Source organism: Staurois parvus, unplaced genomic scaffold (genome assembly GCF_062004578.1).
Source record: "Staurois parvus isolate SC_StPar_1 unplaced genomic scaffold, SC_StPar_1.0 ptg000421l, whole genome shotgun sequence".
In the NCBI taxonomy this organism is placed as follows: Eukaryota; Metazoa; Chordata; class Amphibia; order Anura; family Ranidae; genus Staurois; species Staurois parvus.
Window position 1 is genome coordinate 1 of NW_028318217.1, and position 27,138 is coordinate 27,138.

Sequence of the window (27,138 nt, forward strand, 5' to 3'; positions counted from 1 at the left end):
AGAGAGACAGGTGGTTCAGATACTGGAGAGGGTAAGTCAGAGTTCAGAGAGACTTCAGAGTTGTAGAGAGACAGTCAAAGTTTTGGGGGAGACTTCAGAGAGACAGCCAGAGTTCCAGGAGACTTGAGAGATACTTTAGAGAGAACTTGAGGGAGACTTGAGAGAGACAGTCAGGGTTCCTGCAGACTTCAGAGTCATAGAGAGACAGTCAGAGTTCCGGAGAGTTCAGAGAGACAGTCAGAGTTCCGGGAGAGTTCAGAGAGACAGTCAGAGTTCCGGGAGAGTTCAGAGAGACAGTCAGAGTTCCGGGAGACTTCAGAGAGACAGTCAGCGTTCCGGGAGACAGTGTGAGCCACAGAGACGCTCACAGAGATAGCTCAGTTGGAGACCCCCTAGTCCTAGAGACAGTCAGTGTGACCGTCTGAGGCCGAGCCGGACAGTCTGACTTAGGAGCCCCAAGCTGCAGCAATGGCCACCAGCCCCACTCCATTGCCCCTTCTGCCCTCCCTGAGCTGTGTCATGTGCCACGATGTGCCCGCGAGCCCGTCACCATGTCTTGTGGGCACTGCCTGTGCAGGGGATGCTTGGAGCGATCTTGGAGGGGGCAGGAGGCTTACCCATCGTGCCCAAAATGTCGCCCACCGCCGGTGCAGTCCCCAGATGGTGGGCAGAGGAACGTGTGTGCAGATCACGGCGAAAAGGTTCAGTTTTTTTCCACCCAAGACAGCAGACTCCTGTGCCCCCGCTGCAGAGCGTCCGCCGAGCCACTGCCTGGGCATACACTAATCCCCATACAGGAGGCCGTGGGGGGATACAAGGTGAGTCTACGTGTGCCATACACGCCCCACATGTATGTAGAGACATAACTCTACATGTATACTTCACACCAAACATGAGTAGGAGGTTCCACATTTTATATCAAGAGAGATGATTGGTATGGAGGACTGCGCTCCGCCTCGTGCCATCGCCCTGTAACCTAGAAATGGTATTTATTTATTCTCTTTCCAACAGGAGGAGTTGATGTCCGCTATCGCCCCCCTGGAGTCCCGCCTGAAGGAACTGCAGCAGATGCAGTGCGCCCAGGAGCAGATGATCGCCCAGCACCGGGTACGTTGTTTTCTGTCCTCCAACATCTAAATGGGTGAACAACCATCCATCTATGGCAGCCCTTTCCTGACCCTTTTTACCCCCGAGAAACCCTTGAAGTCATTTTTAGATGTTTCTGCCCCTGCTGAGAAAAAATTCATTGGGTCAGTGAACAAAAATGGCCCATACATTGGTGGTCAGTGGGAAGAATGGCCCATGCATTGGTGGTCAGTGGGAAGAATGGCCCATGCATTGGTGGTCAGTGGGAAGAATGGCCCATGCATTGGTGGTCAGTGGGAAGAATGGCCCATGCATTGGTGGTCAGTGGGAAGAATGGCCCATGCATTGGTGGTCAGTGGGAAGAATGGCCCATGCATTGGTGGTCAGTGGGAAGACTGGCCCATGCATTGGTGGTCAGTGGGAAGACTGGGCCCATGCATTGGTGGTCAGTGGGAAGACTGGCCCATGCATTGGTGGTCAGTGGGAAGACTGGCCCATGCATTGGTGGTCAGTGGGAAGACTGGCCCATGCATTGGTGGTCAGTGGGAAGACTGGCCCATGCATTGGTGGTCAGTGGGAAGACTGGCCCATGCATTGGTGGTCAGTGGGAAGACTGGCCCCTTACCGACAGCTAAAAAATATCATTACACTGGCTCTGCCAAGTGCAAGAATTGTGTAGGCACTAGAAAGGCCACCAGCAAGAGGAAGGAGGTCCTGATTCCTCTATATAGATCTTTATATCACTACAGGGATCACCGGCAGGAGGAAGGAGGTCCCGATTCCTCTATATAGATCTTTATATCACTAGAGGGGTCACCGTCAGGAGGAAGGCGGTCCCGATCCCTCTATATAGATCTTTATATCACTAGCAGGGTCACCAGGAGGAGGAAGGAGGTCCCGATTCCTCTATATAGATCCTTATATCACTAGAGGGGTCACCGGCAGGAGGAAGGAGGTCCTGATCCCTCTATATAGATCTTTATATCACTAGAGGGGTCCCAGGGCAGGAGGAAGGAGGTCCTGATTCCTCTATATAGATCTTTATATCACTAGAGGGGTCACCGGCAGGAGGAAGGAGGTCCCGATTCCTCTATATAGATCTTTATATCACTAGAGGGGTCACCGGCAGGAGGAAGGAGGTCCCGATTCCTCTATATAGGAACAGGAAATTAAGATAAATATCCCTAATAATACATAGATGGAGAAATACTGAGATCAATTTCATCCATTCTCTACTTTATTGTGTTGCCTTCAGAAATCCCGTATGACACCCATCTCAGCCAGGGCTTCTCCAGAGGTGGCTGGGCTTGAGTTGTGGCTGAATGTCCTCCAGTGTGATGGTGCCGGCATAGTCCTAGGTCTCTTGCCACGTGACAGAGCCAGCTGCGTGACACCAATGTTCCTTTTAGTGATTTCTAAGGGTGGCATTCTTACCGGCACAATGCACACGTGCCACACTGGCCATCAATGTAGGCTGCACTTCTCCAATAGACCACCCAATAAACTGCGGTTGGAAGGGGTTTCCAAAGACCTAAGATTTGTTGTAATGGGTATCCTGGGGTGAAGCCGTAGAGAAGGACCATGGTAAGGTGTCATGGCGACATATTTGAATTATGGTCTTCACAGTGCCAGTTGTTTGGTTGTTGTAGCGCTCTCATAATAAAGGCTGGCTCCGGTAATGGTGTGCGATAGGAACACACCGATGGACCATCTATGTGGGACTGGACCAGGATGGGTCCACCAGGACATAGGATATGAGACCAGCTGGCAGTCCTGCATGACGCTATGTGACCTGTGACCTGTTTGTCTTTCAGGGGAACCTCCTGAGCACCAAGCACCATGTCAGTATGGAGTTCGAGAAACTGCACCAGTTCCTGCGGGAGAGAGAAGAGAGACTGCTGAGGGACCTGCAACAAGAAGGAGACCTCATCCTGGCCGAGATGGAGGAAAGTCTCAGCAAAATCAAACAGAACTGTCAGGGGATCCTACAGACCATCAGCAGCACCCAACCACGGCTGTACGAGCAGGACTCGGTCTCCTTCCTGACTGTGAGTATACTCCACCCATAGCTGTACTTGGCCTCCTTCCTGTCTTTAAGTATACTCCACCCATAGCTGTACCTGGTCTCCTTCCTGAGTGTGAGTATACTCCACCCATAGCTGTACCTGGTCTCCTTCCTGAGTGTGAGTATACTCCACCCATAGCTGTAATTTGTCTTATTCCTGACTGTGAGTATACTCCACCCATAGCTGTACCTGGTCTCCTTCCTGAGTGTGAGTGTACTCCACCCATAGCTGTACTTGGCCTCCTTCCTGTCTTTGAGTATACTCCACCCATAGCTGTACCTGGTCTCCTTCCTGAGTGTGAGTATACTCCACCCATAGCTGTAATTTGTCTTATTCCTGACTGAGAGTATACTCCACCCATACGGTACCCAGTCTCCTTCCTGAGTGTGAGTATACTCCACCCATAGCTGTACCCGGTCTCCTTCCTGAGTGTGAGTATACTCCACCCATAGCTGTACCCAGTCTCCTTCCTGGGTGTGAGTGTACTCCACCCATAGCTGTACCGGGTCTCCTTCCTCAGTGTGAGTATACTCCACCCATAGCTGTACCCGGTCTCCTTCCTCAGTGTGAGTATACTCCACCCATAGCTGTACCCGGTCTCCTTCCTCAGTGTGAGTATACTCCACCCATAGCTGTACCCGGTCTCCTTCCTCAGTGTGAGTATACTCCACCCATAGCTGTACCCGGTCTCCTTCCTCAGTGTGAGTATACTCCACCCATAGCTGTACCCGGTCTCCTTCCTCAGTGTGAGTATACTCCACCCATAGCTGTACCCGGTCTCCTTCCTCAGTGTGAGTATACTCCACCCATAGCTGTACCCGGTCTCCTTCCTGAGTGTGAGTGTACTCCACCCATAGCTGTACCCGGTCTCCTTCCTGGGTGTGAGTGTACTCCACCCATAGCTGTACCCGGTCTCCTTCCTGGGTGTGAGTGTACTCCACCCATAGCTGTACCCGGTGTCATTCCTCAGTGTGAGTATACTCCACCCATAGCTGTACCGGGTCTCCTTCCTCAGTGTGAGTATACTCCACCCATAGCTGTACCCGGTCTCCTTCCTCGGTGTGAGTATACTCCACCCATAGCTGTACCCGGTCTCCTTCCTGAGTGTGAGTATACTCCACCCATAGCTGTACCCGGTCTCCTTCCTGGGTGTGAGTATACTCCACCCATAGCTGTACCCGGTCTCCTTCCTGGGTGTGAGTATTCTCCACCCATAGCTGTACCCGGCCTCCTTCCTGGGTGTGAGTATACTCCACCCATAGCTGTACCCGGTCTCCTTCCTGGGTGTGAGTATACTCCACCCATAGCTGTACCCGGTCTCCTTCCTGGGTGTGAGTATACTCCACCCATAGCTGTACCCGGTGTCATTCCTCAGTGTGAGTATACTCCACCCATAGCTGTACCCGGTCTCCTTCCTGAGTGTGAGTATACTCCACCCATAGCTGTACCCGGTGTCATTCCTCAGTGTGAGTATACTCCACCCATAGCTGTACCCGGTCTCTACTAGCCTTCCCCAGGAGGTTAGGCATCAGAGGACATGTTTCAGGTGCCGGGTGCCCTGAGATGCTGGGGATGGGCTGTGAGAGGATGCAGTCAGTGATAAGTGTTTTCTTTTTTTGTTTTGCAGGATATCAAGTCCTGTATGGACATGTGAGTATCCGCTGATCCTCCTGCACACGTGATCCTCCTGCACACGTGATCCTCCTGCACACGTGATGTACTGTATATTGATATTCTCTGTGCTGTGAGGTTAGATTTATTGTCTCTCACATCTGGGGCTCTGGACTCCACCAGGGACAGGATCTGCATGTATATTACAGCACATGGTGTCACTCACACAACTTTCACCAAGTGGACCCAATAAAGTCAAAGGTGTAGATAGACAGACAGACACATTGTACTCACATCTTCCATCGTCCAGCACTTCTACAGGGTGTCTGACTGCGCAGAGTTAGATCCAGCGCACTCAGCAATCAGCACTCAGTAACAGACCTGTAGTTACAGACCCACCAAGAGAGGGACCGTCCAGGAGATTAGAGGAGGGTACCTGAGGCTGCATGGAGACATAGGTGTCATGAGGGTGTGCAGGGCACACTAAAAGCACTGGATGACACAGGATGGACTGGGGGCATTGGGTAACAGGATGTTCTGGGGTCACTGGGAACACAGGATGTTCTGGGGTCACTGGGAACACAGGATGTTCTGGGGTCACTGGGAACACAGGATGCTCTGGGGTCACTGGGAACACAGGATGCTCTGGGGTCACTGGGAACACAGGATGCTCTGGGGTCACTGGGAACACAGGATGCTCTGGGGTCACTGGGAACACAGGATGCTCTGGGGTCACTGGGAACACAGGATGCTCTGGGGTCACTGGGAACACAGGATGCTCTGGGGACGCGGGATGCTCTGGGGACGCGGGATGCTCTGGGGACGCGGGATGCTCTGGGGTCGCTGGGAAGACGGGATGCTCTGGGGTCGCTGGGAACACGGGATGCTCTGGGGTCAGTGGGTGACACAAGCTGCCAGCTGACACAGAGGACCCAATACACAAGGATACAGGTAATGCACAGCAGCAGGGGGCTCAGCTTAAGTGTAGCAACTCTCTGCTCCATCGCTGAGTCACACGTCACTTTGTAATTTAATCCTGCAGCAATCAGGAGAGTTGAATTCTGATTGGCTGCAGTATTGGTGTGTTGGGTGAAACCCAGAAGTGCTGGTGGCCACATGCCGGAGAGAAGACCCAATGGTTGACTAGGGAGGAGGTGAGTGACACCTAGTCAGACACTCCCCCTCACCTTCTTCTTATGAGGGGTGTGTCTGCTACTCGGCTCTGCCAGCACAGAGCACTGGAGGGGAGGGCAGGAAGCAGCCTTTACGCTTAGAGGAAAAAGGGAGTTGAAGGCATTTCCAAACCAAAGGAAATCCTAAGATGTGGATCTACGGGACTATAAAGAGACAAAAAGGTGCGAGGCCTGAATCTGGCACAGTCAGTGGCAAACTATGGATGATTTGGTGTCAGGAAGGGGAGGGGTGAGGAAAATGGCCACGGGCTTATTATTATTATTATTATACAGGATTTATGGCACCAACAGTTTGCTGAGCGCTACAATATAACGGGAGACAATACAGCAACAATACAGATCCATACAAGAGGGTTAGGAGGGCCCTGATCCTGGGAGCTTACAATCTAAGAGACCAACTCTGGACTGAAACTCAGGTCAACTATAGCAAAGAGCAGCTCTGAAAATACATATAGCATATAGAGGAAAGCATCTGTACAGTGCTGGGGTCATGGCTTCATTTCCATCAGGTGCTCTACATGGAGTTTGTAGGCTCCTCCATGTCTGTGTGGCTCTCTTCCTACGGTTCTAGTTCTATCGGCAAGCAATCGGCTCCGATTCACATTGGCTCTAGAGAGGGAGAGGGAATGTTTTAGAAATTGTCATCTTCTGTGCTGACTTGTGTGCTGGGAATGTCTGTGTTCTCTGAATTATGGGTTTTATGGGATCCTCTCTCTCCAGATGTTACGGAGGTTACAGAGATGGTTTTCCAGCGCACAACGTGGTGACTCCTCGGGATTTTGGATATGGAGCGGTGAAGGATCTGATCCAGTACACGGCTTGGAAAGATATGAAGTCATACATCAGTCCTGGTGAGCAGCAGGAGAGATCTGTAATGTCATTGGCCTCAATCTCATGGCTATTAGTTTTCAATGCCATCAATCATGTTTGCTCGCTGTCATGTGTGAAGGCGATCTTTAAGGCTGGTGTCAGTCACTGTTCTATCATTCTCAAACATCATACAAAAGAACACATGCCTGGCATCCCTTTATACATGCATCCCTGCTGGCCAGTGTGCAATCTGCTCATCAGTTGTTTGAATACACTTTAGGAGTGTACAACTGCAACTGGTTAACACATTGCACAGTTAAAGCTTGCGGCACCCACTAGCCAGCAAGGAAGAGCATGCACGTCTAATGGGATGCCAAGGATGTGTTCTTTCATATAACACTGAAGACAGGGTGTTGTGATATTTACAGGAGCCTACCCACCAAACTTGATCTTGCTACAAAGGCCAGCAAAAAGACTCAATGATGATGTCACTGGGTCTCAAAATTGATATTTCTTGAAAATGAATTGATTTGGTTGACACATTTTAATTTCATGTTGATCAATGGGGACTTCCAGTTTTTTAATCTATAAAATTGTCTATGCTCCCAAAGTGTGCAGAACTAGGAAATCAAGCACTGAGATCTTACCACCACAGAACCCAGAGAGATATGAGGAACCATTAGGCGGTTGTCTAACTCTCCAGCATCCACCACAAATTAAAGATTTGGGTGGGGTGATCCTTTAAATGTTTGCTAGTGCAGTTAGTCTTGACTGCCCTGATCTTCCAATAACTTGCCCTTTACTTTCTTCTAGCATTACCGAATATAATTATGGATCCCACCACAGCTCACCTTAACCTAGTCCTCTCCGAAGATCTGACCAGCGTGCGGTACAGTGACACCAAGCAGTCCTTGCCAGAAAACCCACGCCGCTTTGACTACTGCTGTTGCGTCCTGGGCACTGAGGGCTTTACCAACGGTCGCCATTACTGGGTGATCGATGTTTGCAACAAGACCAAGTGGAACCTTGGTGTGGCCAAGGAGTCTGTTAACCGACGAGGTGGGATCACTTTGTCCCCTGAGAATGGCTTCTGGATTCTGTGGCTGAGGAACGGGCATGAATTCAAAGCCTTGGATGTCCCCTACCGGGCTCTAACCTTGAGAAGCAAACCACAACGAGTTGGGATATACCTAGACTACGAGGGCGGCGTGCTCTCCTTCTACAATGCTGATGACATGACTCACATCTACACCTTCGTTACCTCCTTCTCCGAGACCATCTTCCCATATTTTTGCCCATGCCTCAATGATTCCGGGAAGAACGGAGGTCCGCTGAAAGTCCTTCATCACATTCCATGACGCGGTGTCAAAGTCAGAAACAAGGGACCAATCTCGTGAACCATTCCATCGCTTTTCAGTGTCCTTTGACAAGTAATCATTATTAGGAACAGGTTCTCAGTCTCCCAAGTATTTTCACTCATCCTCTTCCTCTGCAGGCACATATTGATCTACTATCGGTGTGTTCATTTCAAGGAACTTTCCTCCATTAACTTGGTTTTCCTGGCTCGCCTCTCTATCCTACACTGTACGGTTCCAGCTGTTTGGAACTCTGCTCCGAACTACTCTGAAATGGTTTGTTGCAAGGTCCTTCGTACTTATCTGATACTTCACAAGCTCACCCTCACTTTTCTGATATGTCACAAGCTACTGCTCCCTTTTCTAATGTGTTGGAAGCTCCTCCTACCCTCTCATAGGGTGTCTCACAAGCTCCTCCTACTGTCTTTCACATGGGCCTCAGATCATCTTCTGTTCTTGAAGGTCAAAATCCTATCATGCATCATGTTTGAGGAGCTGGCCAGTCGGCGTTTGCTCGTTCTGTTATAGATTTTGAATAGATTTGCAGTCCTGTGCTTCCCAGGCCACAAAGTGAAATTGTTGGGGGAGGAGATGATCTCCGGTGAACTTGGAATTCATATATACATCCAAACAGACAGGGTGAAAGGAGGCAAATTTGTGAGATGTTGAGGAGACATACTGCAAAATTAGGTCAACAGTTACATGAATGATAATGGTCATATGGGTGACGCTCGATCACTGACACAAATGTACGTACACCAAAGTGGAGTCACCCTTTGAGATGTATTTTTTTTACCATATCTGGTCAATTCGAAGCATTTGTGTAAGATGTCAAAGAACACAGCCAGTCAACTCACTAGGAACTGGTGACATCCTTGGCTGAAGTTTGCTTCACCATAGAAGGTGCCGGCCTGCCTTGTAGAGGGACATACACTTCATGTACAGGAGCTTGTGCATTGTCATTATCTTACACGCAAATTTCTCAATAAACATTTGATTGGAAGGAAATGTTTGTTACCATTGTTTTACTTTGTCAGCAGTATAGCATGGAAACCAGATCAACCTGAACCGGACCCTTAAAATGAATCCTGACAATCGCCCTAACCTGTAATCAGAGCTGAGCCTCCTGAACCTGACACTAAACCAGAACCCAAACCCTACACCAACCCTGAACCTCAACCTAACCCTAAACCAGAGCCCAAACCTTACACCAACCTAAACCAGAACCCAAACCTTAAAACTAACCCTGAACCTCAACCTAACCCTTAACCAGAGTCCAAACCCTACACCAACCCAAACCCTGAACCTCGACATAACCCTAAACCAGAACCCAACCCCTACACCAACCCTGAACCTCAACCTAACCCTAAACCAGAACCCAAACCCTACACCAACCCTGAACCTCAACCAAACCCTACACCAACCCTGAACCTCAACTTGACCCTAAACCAGAGTCCAAACCCTACACCAACCCTGAACCTCAACCTGACCCTAAACCAGAGTCCAAACCCTACACCAACCCTGAACCTAAACCAGAGCCCAAACCCTACACCAACCCTGAACCTCAACCTAACCCTAAACCAGAGTCCAAACCCTACACCAACCCTGAACCTCAACCTAACCCTTAACCAGAACCCAAACCCTGAACCTAAACCAGAACCCAAACCTTAAAACCAACCCTGAACCTCAACCTAACCCTAAACCAGAGTCCAAACCCTACACCAACCCAAACCCTGAACCTCGACATAACCCTAAACCAGAACCCAACCCCTACACCAACCCTGAACCTCAACCTAACCCTAAACCAGAACCCAAACCCTACACCAACCCTGAACCTCAACCAAACCCTACACCAACCCTGAACCTCAACTTGACCCTAAACCAGAGTCCAAACCCTACACCAACCCTGAACCTCAACTTGACCCTAAACCAGAGTCCAAACCCTACACCAACCCTGAACCTAAACCTGACCCTAAACCAGAGTCCAAACCCTACACCAACCCTGAACCTAAACCAGAACCCAAACCCTACACCAACCCTGAACCTCAACCTAACCCTAAACCAGAGTCCAAACCCTACACCAACCCTGAACCTCAACCTAACCCTTAACCAGAACCCAAACCCTGAACCTAAACCAGAACCCAAACCTTAAAACCATCCCTGAACCTCAACCTAACCCTAAACCAGAGTCCAAACCCTACACCAACCCAAACCCTGAACCTCGACATAACCCTAAACCAGAACCCAACCCCTACACCAACCCTGAACCTCAACCAAACCCTACACCAACCCTGAACCTCAACTTGACCCTAAACCAGAGTCCAAACCCTACACCAACCCTGAACCTCAACCTGACCCTAAACCAGAGTCCAAACCCTACACCAACCCTGAACCTAAACCAGAACCCAAACCCTACACCAACCCTGAACCTCAACCTAACCCTAAACCAGAGTCCAAACCCTACACCAACCCTGAACCTCAACCTAACCCTTAACCAGAACCCAAACCCTGAACCTAAACCAGAACCCAAACCTTAAAACCAACCCTGAACCTCAACCTAACCCTAAACCAGAGTTCAAACCCTACACCAACCCTGAACCTCAACCTAACTCTAAACCAGAGCCCAACCCCTAAACCTGATCCTGCACTTAACCCTAAACTAGAGCCCACCCCCTAAAGGTAACTCTGAACCTAAGCCTAAACCAGTGCCCAACCGTTAAAACTAACCTAACCCTGAGCCAGAGCCCAACCACTAAAGCGAATCCTTAACCTCATCCTAACGCTAAACCAGAGTCCAAACCCTACACCAACCCTGAACCTCAACCTATAATAAACAAGTTCAACCCCTAGCACTAAACTTCGGTGTAGTCCTAAACTAGAACCCAATTCCTAAAGGCTCTCGTTAATAACCATCTGATATGGCGAAATGGTGTGTGCTGCCCTCTACAGGTTTTCTTGTTAATAACAATCCGACATGAGGAAATGGTGTATGACGCCCTCTACAGGTTGTCTTGTTATTAACCATCTGATGAAATGGTGTATGATGCCCTCTACAGGTTTTCTTGTTAATAGCCATCTGATATGAGGAAATGGTGTATGACGCCCTCTACAGGTTGTCTTGTTATTAACCATGTGATATGAGGAAATGGTGTATGACGCCCTCTACAGGTTGTCTTGTTAATAACCATCTGATATGAGGAAATGTTGTATGACGCCCTCTACAGGTTCGCTTGTTAATAAGATGCTTTGTGCAGAATTACCTACAATGTTGCAAAACATTTCCCCAGTGACCAGACTGTACATTGTAACTTGATAGCAAGTCACACGGTGGGAGACTGCAGCAGGGGGCTGATCTGTTTCAAACATTTGTGAACACAGCCAACCGCTAACCAGATACCAGGATTTACATGATTGTGTCATCTCTGAGCCAGCATATCAAGTAAAGTAGATGGTGACCCTGAATGATGACTGAACAAAGATGGCTCCATCCTTCTGGGGAGTCGGGGAGCACTGTGATCTCTGTGAGAGGTAATAAATACCTGGAAGGGATACAGTGTCACATGACCTGCTATATCAGCATGTTATATTAAAAAAATGAAATCTAATGATTAGTCCACTTTAAGTAATGGTGGCATCTCTTTTCTTGCTGGAGTTGTTTTATAGGATATTGATCTGAAGTATAATGAATAACAAAGTCTCAGGCTGGCTGTGGAACATTGTACTTTGTATTTATTGAATTTCTGTGACATTGAATACACCATCAATAGTCTGGGACTGCTATGAGCTACTCCCGTCCCATCTACAATCCCACATGCTGCACCTCCTCCATGCTACTGTGTCCCATATAGGACTCCCATCACCCCTCCCCCGCCATGTAGTTAGGGACCCTCCTCATCTTCATCTGGCTGGCCCGCAGAGTCTCAGGGAAGTCCACCCAGGTTGACCAGGAAAAAGCAAGCTGAAGCTGTTTTTTTGCCGTGTAGCGCCCATTAAGTCCAGCGCCGCCACAGCTCTGTGAATGGTACCAGAAGCCTCCACCCCAGTAGGCCGCGCAGTTCTGGATGTCCTCATCTTGGTCATTGTCATAAGTGGAGAACATGTGACCAACGTGAGCAGTCAAGGCATCGCCTGGGCAATAGAAAGACACAGTCAACTTATTTCACTATCCCAAGAGTCATGACCCCCAACCAAAATTTTTTTTTTGTTGTGGATGGAGTGGGGATGGGTTAGCTCTTCTGCCAAGATTTTATTGTTTTAAGGTTTACCAAAAAAGAGAACACCAACGTAAGGTTGGCAGTCCACATGAAGTCACAGTTTTTGTACATAAACAGCCAACTCATTTCAGGGTTCCTAGAGGGCCTTCATCTGGACTACAAAGCAATAAACCATCTCTAAAACAAGGGGGTCTTGATTTATAACTCTACTAAAGAAATTAAAAAAAAAATGGAGTCCCACTGTTGTAGATTGACGCCCCTGTGATGACAATTCAGATTTGAGTGTTTCTGAAAAACAATTACAGCTGAGGGTCTAGTGGATTCTGTGTTTGGCAATGACAATACGACCAAGATGGGTTACCTGCTTCACCATCAGTGAAGGCTCCCAGGTGCAGCCTGTATCCATCATTCTCTGGGTTCAGGGCATTGTGGGAAAGGCTAAAGTCACTGTATTGGGCAGAGGCTTTGTTCCCCAGTGAGTCTTCCATCTCCACCTTCAGTTCATACTGTCTGTTCATCGTCAGAAGGTAAATGTTCTGCAACCCTGGTAACAAAATAAAAAAAAAATCAGAGCCCAGAGGATGGTCTATACCAGAACTTTCAAAAATCCCAAGACACCTAGTCTACAATGTGGAACACGTAAATGTTACTTCTCAATGGGAAACCTGAGCCTGGGACAATACACCCAACCTGAGCCTGGGACAATGCACCCAAACTGAGCCTGGGACAATGCACCCAAACTGAGCCTGGGACAATACACCCAAACTGAGCCTGGGACAATACACCCAACCAATACTCCCAACCTGAGCCTGGGACAATACACCCAAACTGAGCCTGGGACAATGCACCCAACCAATACTCCCAACCTGAGCCTGGGACAATACATCCAAACTGAGCCTGGGACAATGCACCCAACCTGAGCCTGGGACAATGCACCCAAACTGAGCCTGGGACAATGCACCCAACCTGAGCCTGGGACAATACAGCCAACCTGAACCTGGGACAATGCACCCAACCTGAGCCTGGGACAATACAGCCAACCTGAGCCTGGGACAATGCACCCAACCTGAGCCTGGGACAATGCACCCAACCAATACAGCCAACCTGAGCCTGGGACAAAATGCACAACCTGAGCATGGACAATGCACCCAACCTGAGCCTGGGACAATACAGCCAACCTGAGCCTGGGACAATACAGCCAACCTGAGCATGGACAATGCACCCAACCTGAGCCTGGGACAATACAGCCAACCTGAACCTGGGACAATGCACCCAACCTGAGCCTGGGACAATACAGCCAACCTGAGCCTGGGACAATGCACCCAACCTGAGCCTGGGACAATGCACCCAACCAATACAGCCAACCTGAGCCTGGGACAATACAGCCAACCTGAGCCTGGGACAAAATGCACAACCTGAGCATGGACAATGCACCCAACCTGAGCCTGGGACAATACAGCCAACCTGAGCCTGGGACAATACAGCCAACCTGAGCATGGACAATGCACCCAACCTGAGCCTGGGACAATACAGCCAACCTGAACCTGGGACAATGCACCCAACCTGAGCCTGGGACAATACAGCCAACCTGAGCCTGGGACAATGCACCCAACCTGAGCCTGGGACAATGCACCCAACCAATACAGCCAACCTGAGCCTGGGACAATACAGCCAACCTGAGCCTGGGACAAAATGCACAACCTGAGCATGGACAATGCACCCAACCTGAGCCTGGGACAATACAGCCAACCTGAGCATGGACAATGCACCCAACCTGAGCCTGGGACAATACAGCCAACCTGAGCCTGGGACAAAATGCACAACCTGAGCATGGACAATGCACCCAACCTGAGCCTGGGACAATACAGCCAACCTGAGCATGGACAATGCACCCAACCTGAGCCTGGGACAATGCCCCCAACCTGAGCCCGGGACAATACAGCCAACCTGAGCCTGGGACAATGCACCCAACCTGAGCATGGACAATGCACCCAACCTGAGCCTGGGACAATGCCCCCAACCTGAGCCTGGGACAATACAGCCAACCTGAGCCTGGGACAATGCACCCAACCTGAGCCTGGGACAATGCACCCAACCAATACAGCCAACCTGAGCCTGGGACAATACAGCCAACCTGACCCTGGGACAAAATGCACAACCTGAGCATGGACAATGCACCCAACCGGAGCCTGGGACAATACAGCCAACCTGAGCCTGGGACAATACAGCCAACCTGAGCATGGACAATGCACCCAACCTGAGCCTGGGACAATACAGCCGAACTGAGCCTGGGACAAACTGCGCACCCTGAGCATGGACAATGCACCCAACCTGAGCCTGGGACAATACACCCAACCACCTTGCTGAAAGGACCTTCACATCAAAAGCTTCCCTTCACATCACTGCAGAGCCCCTCCTTCAAGACAGAGGCACCCCATCAAGTCAGAGGTCACTCAATCACATCAAAGTTCCCCATCATATCAGTGTCCCCCCTATAATGTCAGAGTCCCCCCCCAACATGTTAGAGTCCTCTCTATAAGCTAGAGTGAGTCCCTCCATAATGTTAGTCCTCTCTTTACATCAAGGTCCCCCTATTACATTCCCCATCTCCCATACATTCCCCCCACCCATTGCAGTCTACAGCCTCCCATCCTGTCAGAGTCCTCCCTATACGTTGGCATCCTCTCTAAATGCCCGAGTTGTCCCTACATTTCCTTATTAGTCCCATTATGTCTTAAAGAATACCCAATCATGAGATGAAAGAAAGACCTTTTGCTTGTAAATGATTGGATGAATGGAGTTCACACTTCTTCATCTTAGGTAAGGGTAAATTGACTTTGCTAAGTGAGCAGTCCCTACTCAACCCCGATGTGTATGGTTTGACCAGATAGACCCAGTGCTGGGACAAGGTAAAGATACCAAAGTGCACAAGCCCCCCCAAGATGAATGAGCATCTAATCTGTATGCTAACCCCCTAAGTATATGATCCCAAAATCCCCAAGGCAAGATTATCCCCAAACAAAAATCTCCCCTCCCAGCACAAATCTTTGACCCCCGGATTTTCTTACACGCTCTCATCTCCTCTTTTGCTGGCTGGAGATGGAGACGGGTAAGGAAACCCTGCACAGTCTTGATTTGATAGTCCCAATGCAGGGGCTCTGCAGGAGGAGGAGCAGGAGGATAGAGTGAGCACAGCCTGCGTCTCCTCCTGGCTCTCTTCTGCTCTTCTGATTCCGCTTGTCACTTCCTGCACTAAGCTGACAGGACTAGTGATGCTGCTGTCACTACTTGTAGAGACAGGAATGCTCTAAGTCAGGGGTGTCAAACTCCCATTTCATCACGGGCCGTATCAGCATTATGGTTGCCCTCACAGGGCCGGTTGTATCTGTAAGACTAGATGTCCAGAGCACAACCCCCCCCCCCCCCATTATATCAGATGTCAAGAATCCCACACCCTCCCTAACATCACCCTGCATGCCCTTTTGGGGGAAGAGCTGGAAAGCAGAAAGTGCAGGGTCTGGAGGAGGACCAGAGGAGTGGAGTCAATTAGCAGAGTCTGCTGAATGCTGAGACCAGGGGGAGGCAGAGATTAGGGGTGCTGGAGCTGCACTGAGAGGTGCAGGATTTGGCATAGGTGTTCTATTCTCCTCTCTGCTGCCGACCACTGAGACAAGGTGGAGGCAGAGACAAGGTGGTACCTGCAGGAGAGGTACAGGGACCACATAAAATGGTCTGGAGGGCCGGATTCGGCCCACGGGCCTTGTGTTTGACACCTGTGCTCTAAGTGGTGCCCCCACCTCACATGAAACCATAGTGCCCAGGACAGCCATCCCTCCTGCCCTCCCCTTGTGCCAGCCCCGCATATACCCAACTCCTCCTGCCCTCTTCTGATCTCCAGTTTGTGAAATGGTTGCCCGGCCAATATGTGAGGAATGACAGGAGAGATTGAGAAGATATTGGAGCGTTTACCCAACCAGTACTCCCCATCAGCATTCCCGAATCCATTCACATAATCCTGCCATGACTGCTGGAAGTCCACCGAGCCATTCCAACGGTTCTGGAACACCTGCCAAGGAAGACCATATCTGTCTTACAATGGATCTATATTATAACTCGTCCTAACTATTCGGCTTCCTCCGTTCACCAGTTCCAAAGTGCTGATGTCCTTCTGATGGCCGTGTGACCAAATACTAGAGCTTAGGTCCCATCATTCCTGAAATGGGAAGAGTTCAGGCAGAGCTGCTGATTGGCTGGATTTGGGATAAACTCAATCTCCAAACCCCTCCAGCAGAGATCATGTGACCAGTTCCTTGGCGGTCTGAAATTTTACAAAGCTGATTTTTTTTGGCCTGAAGGGACCTCATTGGTTCAGAAAGCAATGGAAATCTACCCAATTAGCCAATACAATGTATCCATGTAACTTGGTCACTTTTTTTTGTTTTGTTTCTCAGTACAATCCTAGTAAAGAGACTCTGCATGCAATTTAAACATTTTCACATAAAAGCTCAAACAATCGAGTATTGTAAATACTTACTTGCAGTGATTTTCCTTTGTAAAGTTATTTTTTTATTCACTTGCAATGTGCCCCCAAACATGATATAAAATGTGACTACTTAAGGGGGAGTCAACTCCCTAGCACAACCCCCTCCCTACTTGGATGCCATAGCTGTCTCCTCTACTAGTAGTGTCTAATTGCTGTCTGTGCTGGCCCAGCTCCTCCATCCCTCCCCTCACCTTCCTATATAACCCTTTAGGTAGCTTCTGGGGAAGGAATATAGAGGAAGGCTACAGACTTAAGTTTTAGCTTTGAGTCTGCTGGGGCTTCTGACATCATTCAGAACTTTTGGATGCCCGCAAAGGAAAATAACATCCCTAAACACATTCAATGCAGATATTATCTCATGGGAAGATATGGTCTGAGGACAGGGTCTCTTTGAGGCTTATGGCATTACAGGGCAAACAATTGGGTGACAGTTACAATATATTGAATTTCTCTCTGTGTGGTCCATATTTTCCTCTCACCGTCCAGATCTTCCCGTCGGTGGTCATGTCACAATAGACAGGCAGGGGGCGCTGTGCTCCTTGGGGGTAAATGATATGAACCCCATCAACTCGCTGGCCATGATCCCATATCTCCTGACAGTCCAGCGGGAACCAGTCTGCCTCCGGTTTATGTTGAATTGCTGAAAAGAGAAATCACCAATGGATTGATCGACAATTCGGATGTTCTTCCTGAGATGATTCCATTGTACTGACTTATAAAGGATTTATATTGGGTATGTATGTACTTTGAGAATTTCTCCACAGCCGAGGGCCCCCCTGGAGTCTGATGCTGGCTTCGCTGTCAACTGCCCCACCCCTTCTGTCTCCTCACATACAGTATATGAACTTTTTCCTGGTATACACCAGCAGAGTTTCCTGGGCTTCCCGGTCATGTGATCAGCGTGGCAGCCAATCGCAGTGACCACATAACTGGGAGCCCATACTACCAGCTCTCGATCATGTGATCAGTGTGGCAGCTAATCACAGTGACTACATGATCAGGAGCCCCTACTACAGCTCTCCATCACATGACCAATGTGACAGCAAATCACAGTGACCAAATCACCAGGAGTCTGTACTAGCAGCTCTCGGTCACATGACTAATGTGACAGCCAGTCACAGTGACCGCATGATGGGGAGCTCATACTACCATCCCTTCGTCATGTGAACAATGCGGTAGCCAATCACAGTGACCACATGGCCTGGAGTCCGTACTACCAGCTCTCGATCACATGATCAGTGTAGCAGCCAATCACAGTGATCACATGACCAGGAGCCCCTACTACCAGCTATCGATCACATGACCAATGTGACAGCCAATCACAGTGACAGCATGACGGAGAGCCCATACTACCAGCTCTCGATCACATGATCAGTGTAGCAGCCAGTTGCACTGACCACATGACCAGGAGCCCATACTGCCAACTCTTGGTCATGTGAACAGTGTGGCATGCCAATCACAGTGACCGCATGATGGAGAGCCTATGCTACCAGCTATCAATCACATGACCAATGTGGCTGCCAATCACAGTGACCACATGGCGGAGAGCCCATATTGCCAGCTCTTGGTCATGTGAACAGTATGGAAGAGAGTCACAGTGACCACATGATGAGGAGCCTATACTACCATCTATCAATCACATGACCAATGTGGCAGCCAATCACAGTGACCACATGGCGGAGAGCCTATTTTGCCAGCTCTTGGTCATGTGAACAGTATGGAAGCCAATCACAGTGACCGCATGATGGGGAGCCCCTACTACCAGCCCTCGGTCACATGACCAATGTGACAGCCAATTACAGTGACCAAATGACCAGGAGTCCATACTACCAGCTCTCGGTCACATGTCTAATGTGACAGCCAGTCACAGTGACCGCATGATGGGGAGCTCATACTACAATCCCTTGGTCATGTGAACAATGTGGTAGCCAATCACAGTGACCACATGGCCTGGAGTCCGTACTACCAGCTCTCGATCACATGATCAGTGTAGTAGCCAATCACAGTGATCACATGACCAGGAGCCCCTACTACCAGCTATCGATCACATGACCAATGTGACAGCCAATCACAGTGACAGCATGACAGAGAGCCCATACTACCAGCTCTTGATCACATGATCAGTGTAGCAGCCAGTTGCACTGACCACATGGCCAGGAGCCCATACTGCCAACTCTTGGTCATGTGAACAGTGTGGCATGCCAATCACAGTGACCGCATGATGGAGAGCCTATGCTACCAGCTATCAATCACATGACCAATGTGGCAGCCAATCACAGTGACCACATGGCGGAGAGCCCATTCTGCCAGCTCTTGGTAATGTGAACAGTATGGAAGCCAATCACAGTGACCGCATGATGAGGAGCCTATACTACCAGCTATCAATCACATGACCAATTTTTTTTTTTTTTAAGTCCGCAAACGTGCAAACTACAATGAAAAAACTCGTAAGTGATCACAAAAAATGTGCAAGTGCGAACACCACACGAAAAAGTGCACTTAGGGGTGTGTTTGTCCTACCCCCGAAGGGGTTGGACCGTTCACCTGATCCCCCGGGGCACGAAGCTCCTGACAGGGACAAGGTTCCCATTTGGTCCTCCTGGCCAAAAGGCCTGGTGGACCACCGTTCCTTATGCCCAGCCGAAGCCGGACATCCAGTACTAGGCAAGGGGACTCTCCCGAAGAGAAAACCCCCTAGGGATCAGGGGAGGAAGGAACCAAAAGGCCACACATCCTCCCCCTAGACTTCAGGAGAGGCCCGAGGACCCACACCCTCCATCTGTGAAAAAACACACACATAAGTAAAGCAAAAAGTGACAAAACGTGGGAGTGATTAAATTAAATAAATAGAAAATTAAAAAAGTGGTACCGTGCCAAATTGTGCACAGACCAGGCCCTGAGGCCTGTAGCAAAAATTGCCCCGGTCCTAGCCAAAAGGCCTGGTCCTTAGGGCGCTGTGCAAAAAGAAGTGAAAAACAGTGGCCATGTGTCATCTTCACACCGTGGGGTCCCACACCCAAGTGTTACTAGTGACACCCCTGAGAGCGTCTTCCTCAGGGGGCACTGAGTTTGCGGACTTTTTGCGTCCCCAGCCCCTGGCCAGACCAAGGTAGATCCGTCCGAATCAGGAGGTACTGGGTCTTTCCAGCTTTCCCAGAGGAATTACTCCCAAGGTCCCAGAGCGTATCGTGGCGCCCCCTGGTTTCTGTCCCTCCGGTCCAGCCTTCCGGACCCCCATCATACCAGTGAGGGTACTATACAACAACCATCCCCGCAAAGCTAGAATGGTCGGGAGCACCCCCACTGGACACTGATAAGAACAGATACTACACTTGATCTTAGCCAAAAGGCCGAGAAGCGATCAATCACATGACCAATGTGGCAGCCAATCACAGTGACCACATGGCGAAGAGCCCATTCTGCCAGCTCTTGGTCATGTGAACCGTGTGGAAGCCAATCACAGTGACCGCATGATGGGGAGCCCCTACTACCAGCCCTCGGTCACATGACCAATGTGACAGCCAATCACAGTGACCACATGATCAGGAGCCCATACTACCAGCTCTTGGTCATGTGAACAGTGTGGCAGCCAATCACAGTGGCCGCATGACGAGGAGCCCCTACTACTAGCTCCAGATTGTTACCAGTTGTGGGAGATGCTGAAGCTGTGTCATATGAAGACCGATGTAAATGTTCAGGCAGTCCCCTGCACTACAACAGATGGTAGATCTAAAGTGGAACATACACCTTGCAATCTAATTGTACAACCTGTTACAGATTTACCACCAACTAGGTAGTACAGGGGATTCCCCATCTTGACCCCATCGGAGCAGGTTATTGACAGAGGTCCTCATATTACATGGTTTCAGAAATCAAAATGAGATCATAGTACAGAGATTGTCCAATCCCATTGTAACGTGTGTGGCCAGCTTGAAGGAGACTCTGCAGTCAGTCTGCTGCAATGGGAATGTAAATGGAGCGCTCCATTAAATCCGATGTTCCGGCCCATTTCCCTATAGAGAACGTTTTCTTCCTTCACACCAAACAAGGGATATCGATCGTCCGGAATATTGTACCTGGTGATGGATGGGCGGGGCTTCCGCTGACATGGTGACCGTGCCACAAGAGGAAAACGAGGAAGATCTAAGAGAGTAACAGGGAGGGTTAAAGAGGACCTGTCATCGGTGTATCAACCAATAGATGATCAATGACATAAACATCGCGAGTAGATACAATCGGTCACATGACCAAGAGCTGGGAGCAGCGGCTCCTGATCATGTGGTCACTGGATTGTTTCTTGGATACACAGAATATAACTGGATGTAACATTTATAGGGAACGTTGATCCAGGGAATATCTGATTGCCTCTCGGGGGATCAGGAAGGAATTGTTTCCCTGCAGGAGAAAATTGGATCGTGATTTGCTGGGTATTCTGCCTGCCTCTGGATCAACTGTGGGTGTAGGAGTATAACTTTTTTTTTTTTTTTTAATGGTTGAAGTGGATGGACTTTTGTATTTTTTTAGCCAGACTAACTATGTAATTATAGAAAAAAACCCCACCACCATCTCCTAGAGCAGTGGTTCTCAACCTTTCTAATGCCGCGACCCCTTAATACAGTTCCTCACGTTGTGGTGACCCCCAACCATAAAATTATTTTCGTTGCTACTTCATAACTGTAATTTTGCAGTGGGAGGACTAGTGCCACATCATTGGTGTCAGTGGGATGAATAGTGCCACATCATTGGTGTCAGTGGGATGAATAGTGCCACATCATTGGTGTCAGTGGGAGGAATAGTGCCACATCATTGGTGTCAGTGGAAGGACTAGTGCCACATCATTGGTGTCAGTGGGAGGAATAGTGCCCCATCATTGGTGTCAGTGGGGGGAATAGTGCCCCATCATTGGTGTCAGTGGCAGGAATAGTGCCACATCATTGGTGTCAGTGGGAGGAATAGTGCCACATCATTGGTGTCAGTGGGAGGACTAGTGCCACATCATTGGTGTCAGTGGGATGAATAGTGCCCCATCATTGGTGTCAGTGGGAGGACTAGTGCCACATCATTGGTGTCAGTGGGAGGACTAGTGCCACATCATTGGTGTCAGTGGAAGGAGTAGTGCCACATCATTGGTGTCAGTGGGATGAATAGTGCCCCATCATTGGTGTCAGTGGGAGGAATAGTGCCCCATCATTGGTGTCAGTGGGAGGAATAGTGCCCCATCACTGATGTCAGTGGGATGAATAGTGCCCCATCGTTGGGGTCAGTGGAAGGAGTAGTGCCACATCATTGGTGTCAGTGGGATGAATAGTGCCCCATCATTGGTGTCAGTGGGAGGAATAGTGCCCCATCATTGGTGTCAGTGGGAGGAATAGTGCCCCATCACTGATGTCAGTGGGATGAATAGTGCCCCATCGTTGGTGTCAGTGGGAGGAATAGTGCCCCATCATTGGTATCAGTGGGAGGAATAGTGCCCCATCATTGGTATCAGTGGAAGGAGTAGTGCCCCATCATTGGTGTCAGTGGCAGGAATAGTGCCCCATCATTGGTGTCAGTGGGAGGACTAGTGCCACATCATTGGTTTCAGTGGGATGAATAGTGCCCCATCATTGGTGTCAGTGGGAGGAATAGTGCCCCATCATTGGTGTCAGTGGGAGGAATAGTGCCACATCATTGGTGTCAGTGGAAGGAGTAGTACCCCATCACTGATGTCAGTGGGATGAATAGTGCCCCATCGTTGGTGTCAGTGGAAGGAGTAGTGCCCCATCACTGATGTCAGTGGGATGAATAGTGCCCCATCGTTGGTGTCAGTGGGAGGAATAGTGCCCCATCTTGGTGTCAGTGGGAGGAATAGTGCCCCATCTTGGTGTCAGTGGGAGGAATAGTGCCCCATCGTTGGTGTCAGTGGGAGGAATAGTGTCCCATCGTTGGTGTCAGTGGGAGGAATAGTGCCCCATCGTTGGTGTCAGTGGGAGGAATAGTGCCCCATCGTTGGTGTCAGTGGGAGGAATAGTGCCCCATCGTTGGTGTCAGTGGGAGGAATAGTGCCCCATCGTTGGTGTCAGTGGGAGGAATAGTGCCCCATCGTTGGTGTCATTGGGGGGAATAGTGCCCCATCGTTGGTGTCAGTGGGGGGAATAGTGCCCCATCGTTGGTGTCAGTGGGAGGAATAGAGCCCCATCGTTGGTGTCAGTGGGAGGAATAGAGCCCCATCGTTGGTGTCAGTGGGAGGAATAGTGCCCCATCGTTGGTGTCAGTGGGAGGAATAGTGCCCCATCGTTGATGTCAGTGGGGGGAATAGTGCCCCATCATTGGTGTCAGTGGGGGGGGGAAATAGTGTCCCATCGTTGGTGTCGGTGGGGGGAGGAATAGTGCCACATCCTTGGTGTCAGTGGGGGGAGGAATAGTGCCCCATCGTTGGTGTCAGTGGGGGGGAGGAATTTTGCCCCATCGTTGGTGTCAGTGGGGGGAGGAATAGTGTCCCATCGTTGGTTTCAGTGGGGGGAGGAATAGTGCCCCATCGTTGGTGTCAGTGTGGGGAGGAATAGTGCCCCATCATTGGTGTCAGTGGGGGGAGGAATAGTGCCCCATCGTTGGTGTCAGTGGGGGGAGGAATAGTGCCCCATCATTGGTGTCAGTGGGGGGAGGAATAGTGCCCCATCGTTGGTATTAGTGACACAAATGATGGGGCACTATTCCTCCCACTGACACCAATGATACTTACCTTGCTGACCCCTGCTCCAGCCTGGGCTCGCTCTCTCACTTACCTGTCAGCTGTCTTCCTTCTCTGGCCGCTCTCCTCTTCACTTACTCCGGCAGCTCCCTCGATCTTCTTTGATCTACACGCGCTGCCGCTCGGCTCCTCCTCTCCAAGCTCCACCTCCTCGCCGGTGATTGGCCGCCTGTGTGTCTCTCCTGAGCTACAGTTCCGGTGGCCAATCAGCGGTGAGGAGGCGGAGCTGTTGAGTGATCCCGGAGGTGTGGCCAGGTGACAGGGGCAGCGTATCATCCCGCCCACACATCGCCTGAGTCAGAGGAGCGGTGTCTCGGTTCCTAAGACCATCGGAAATATGTTCACACTCCATGTGTTTCAGTTGCTTTTTTTTTCTGCATCCATAACACACAGAAAGTCAGTGATATTTATTTATTTCACCCATTAGTGCTGCCTATCCATGCCAACTCCTCAGTGCCAATCAGTGCTGCCTATCCAAGGCCACCTCATCAGTGCCCATCAGAGCTGCCTATCCAATGCCACCTCATCAGTGCCCATCAGAGCTGCCTATCCAATGCCACCTCATCAGTGCCCATCAGAGCTGCCTATCCAATGCCAACTCATCAGTGCCCATCAGAGCTGCCTATCCAATGCCACCTCATCAGTGCCCATCAGTGCTGCCTATCTATGCCACCTCATCAGTGCTCATCAGTGCTGCCTATCCAATGCCACCTCATCAGTGCCCATCAGAGCTGCCTATCCAATGCCACCTCATCAGTGCCCATCAGAGCTGCCTATCCAATGCCACCTCATCAGTGCCCATCAGAGCTGCCTATCCAATGCCACCTCATCAGTGCCCATCAGAGCTGCCTATCCAATGCCACCTCATCAGTGCCCATCAGAGCTGCCTATCCAATGCCACCTCATCAGTGCCCATCAGAGCTGCCTATCCAATGCCACCTCATTAGTGCCCATCAGAGCTGCCTATCCAATGCCAACTCATCAGTGCCCATCAGTGCTGCCTATCTATGCCACCTCATCAGTGCTCATCAGTGCTGCCTATCTATGCCACCTCATCAGTGCCCATCAGTGCTGCCTCATTAACGTACATCAGTGAAGAAGAAAAATGACCTGTTTAAAGGCATAGTACTGTGCAGGGACATGATTAAAAATGAATTTGTAAATGCACTGAAAACCAATTAATCTGTTCGTATTGCAAAAAAAAACAAGTAACCCAAAGCGTTATTGTCAATGGATTTTAATTCGTAAACCGAAAATTAGGTAAACCGAGGCGTTGGTAATCCGAGGTACGCCTGTATAAAGGCTTTCACCCAGGATATATGCAACTTTTAGTCAGGTGTGATCAGTTGAATCCAGTTAGAAAAAAATGTGTGAATGTGGGGTGAAAGTTGTACAAGGCCCCTTTCACACGGATGTACCGATCAGGTCCAAATACCCGTTTTTCAGGTGGACCCGATCGGAACCCTCCATTCTCCTCTATGGAGCGGCGCAGGGGTGGACTGACAACTCATGGTGTCCCTGGGCAATAGGGGATCATGGGGCCCCTGCAGGGGCGGACTGACAACTCATGGGGCCCCCGGGCAATAGGGGATCATGGGGCCCCTGTGTCCCTGCCCAAACTCAAAAAAGCCTATGAAAAAGGTACCAGGGGCATCTCATGGGGCCCCCTACTGACCCCGGGCCCTCGGGCAGTCCCCGAGTTTCCAAATAGTCAGTCCGCCCCTGGAGCGGCAGGTGTACACCCGCTCACATCCAATCCGACTAGACCCGCAAAAAAGAGACGGATGGGGTTCCAATTCCCCTTCCATCCGTCGGATTCCGTCAGATGGAAAGGGACAGGCGGCCTGTATTCATCCAACCGTTCATAGAGGAGAGTGAGCTGCTCTGTGTCCACTCTGCAGCAGTGGAGAGGACACGGACCTGTCATCCACTTGCTCGGTCGGGATCAGAGGCGAGATTCTCCACCGCTGAGCAAGTGAAAGGACACTAAATCTTGGGTAAAAACATGAACAGAGACACTATCGTTAACTACCATTTGTTTTTGCAGATTTGTCTCATGAAAGGATTGTCTTTATGACACTAAAATTATATTCCCGGCAAAAAGTTATTTACAAATGAAGCAAAAGCTTTTCTAGGCACATAAATGGCCGTTGGCTCCTGCTGCTGTCAATCACAAGCAACGAACTGAGAGCAGGAGGCTGGGCTAAGTTGTGCTTTGTGTGTCAATGGACACAATCCCGCACGAGTGCCCCCATAGCGAGCTGCTATAGGGGGGAGCCAGGACCACTGGTGGGGAAACCCAGAAGAGGAGGATTGAGGCTGCTGTATTCAGCAAAACCGTTGAACAGAACAGGTAAGTATGACATGCAGGGCTACTGTTAAAAACCACAGGGCCCTATACAGACAACCTGACAGGCCCCCCCCCCCCCCCCCCCAGGGGCAGACTGACCATTCGAGCACTCGGGCACTGCCTGAGGGTCCAGAGTCAGTAGGGGGCCCCATGATATGCCCCTAGTACCTTTCATAGGCTTTTTTGGGTGTGGTTTGAGTGTGGGCGAGGACACAGGGGCCCTATGATCCCCTATTGCCTGGGGGCACCATGAGTTCTCAGTCTGCCCCCCCCCACCCAAACCCCCCCACATTTTACTATGCTTCAGTTATGAATAAACACAGTGATTGGTACTGATCACACATTGTGTTTATTCAGGAAAGGAAGAGGCTGGTAAATGGGACATATTTACCGGACCCTTCCCCCACTCTCCATTCTGAAGGATCCTATTGTATGCTGGCAGCTGCCAGTGAGAAAGAGAGGATGGAAGCCGGCAGCACTACGGGGTGGGGGCACACAGGGGGTCTGGGCAGAAGGGGTAAACCTATGGTGCACAGGGAGGTTGATGAATACAGCGGGGGCTTAATTTCTGGCACTGATCCCCTGTACGACTCGCTCTGCCGCAGCTGAAAGCCAGAGGGAGGGAGAGGAGAAGACAGATTCAGCTGCTGCAGGGAGGGCCATACAGGGGATCGGTTCCAATAATTGCCTCCCCACCATGCTGATCATCCTCCCTGCCCACATGTGATTGATCTGTCCTGGGCCCCGTACAGGAGGGCTGGTGGCACCCCCTTATCCACGGCCCTGATGACATGTATGTTATTTTAAAAAATATATATGTTTCCAATCAGTGTAAGGTCCCAGGCACATATCAGGGGAGGACGGTGCTCTGACTTACCTTCATGCTGCTCTGCTTGTCTCTTCTCCACTTATTGGCTGATCTTGAGCACCATCCGGTGTCTATATATATAGGGAGCAGGCGGCACATTGGGGGAAGGGGGAGGAACTGGAGAAGTTTGGGGAAATCCAGATCGGGACCGTGAGATCTGATCATACTGGGAAGTCTTACAGATATCTCTTTGATACAAAACTTCTTTACAAAAAAAAAACACAAGTCACGTCTTACAGATACTTTTCTATCACTTCCATTCTGAAAGGGAGGATCAGGAGGATCCTGGGCTGTAGTGGAGTGAAGTCCAGG

The 27,138-nt window shown here is 50.1% G+C and overlaps 2 protein-coding genes and 1 pseudogene across 2 annotated transcripts; 1 reads left to right on the plus strand and 2 right to left on the minus strand.

Moving 5' to 3' along the window:
• The first annotated feature begins 6 nt into the window (after positions 1 to 6).
• On the plus strand, positions 7 to 9,129 carry LOC149454664 (zinc-binding protein A33-like). The gene is made up of 6 exons (XM_089687219.1): positions 7 to 818; positions 1,012 to 1,107; positions 2,901 to 3,134; positions 4,780 to 4,802; positions 6,677 to 6,807; positions 7,580 to 9,129. Exons 1-6 carry the CDS (start codon positions 552 to 554, stop codon positions 8,122 to 8,124), a joined length of 1,296 nt encoding a protein of 431 aa, XP_089543345.1. The 5' UTR covers positions 7 to 551; the 3' UTR covers positions 8,125 to 9,129.
• A 2,699-nt stretch (positions 9,130 to 11,828) lies between these two features.
• On the minus strand, positions 11,829 to 26,859 carry LOC149454665 (microfibril-associated glycoprotein 4-like). The gene is made up of 6 exons (XM_089687220.1): positions 26,836 to 26,859; positions 20,955 to 21,021; positions 17,358 to 17,518; positions 16,305 to 16,401; positions 12,697 to 12,879; positions 11,829 to 12,249 (listed from the first exon to the last, which is right to left on the minus strand). The coding sequence occupies exons 1-6, from the start codon at positions 26,839 to 26,841 to the stop codon at positions 11,978 to 11,980; spliced, it is 786 nt and encodes a 261-aa protein (XP_089543346.1). The 5' UTR covers positions 26,842 to 26,859; the 3' UTR covers positions 11,829 to 11,977.
• LOC149454666 (U2 spliceosomal RNA) lies at positions 20,125 to 20,240 on the minus strand (annotated as a pseudogene).
• Positions 26,860 to 27,138: the final 279 nt, after the last annotated feature.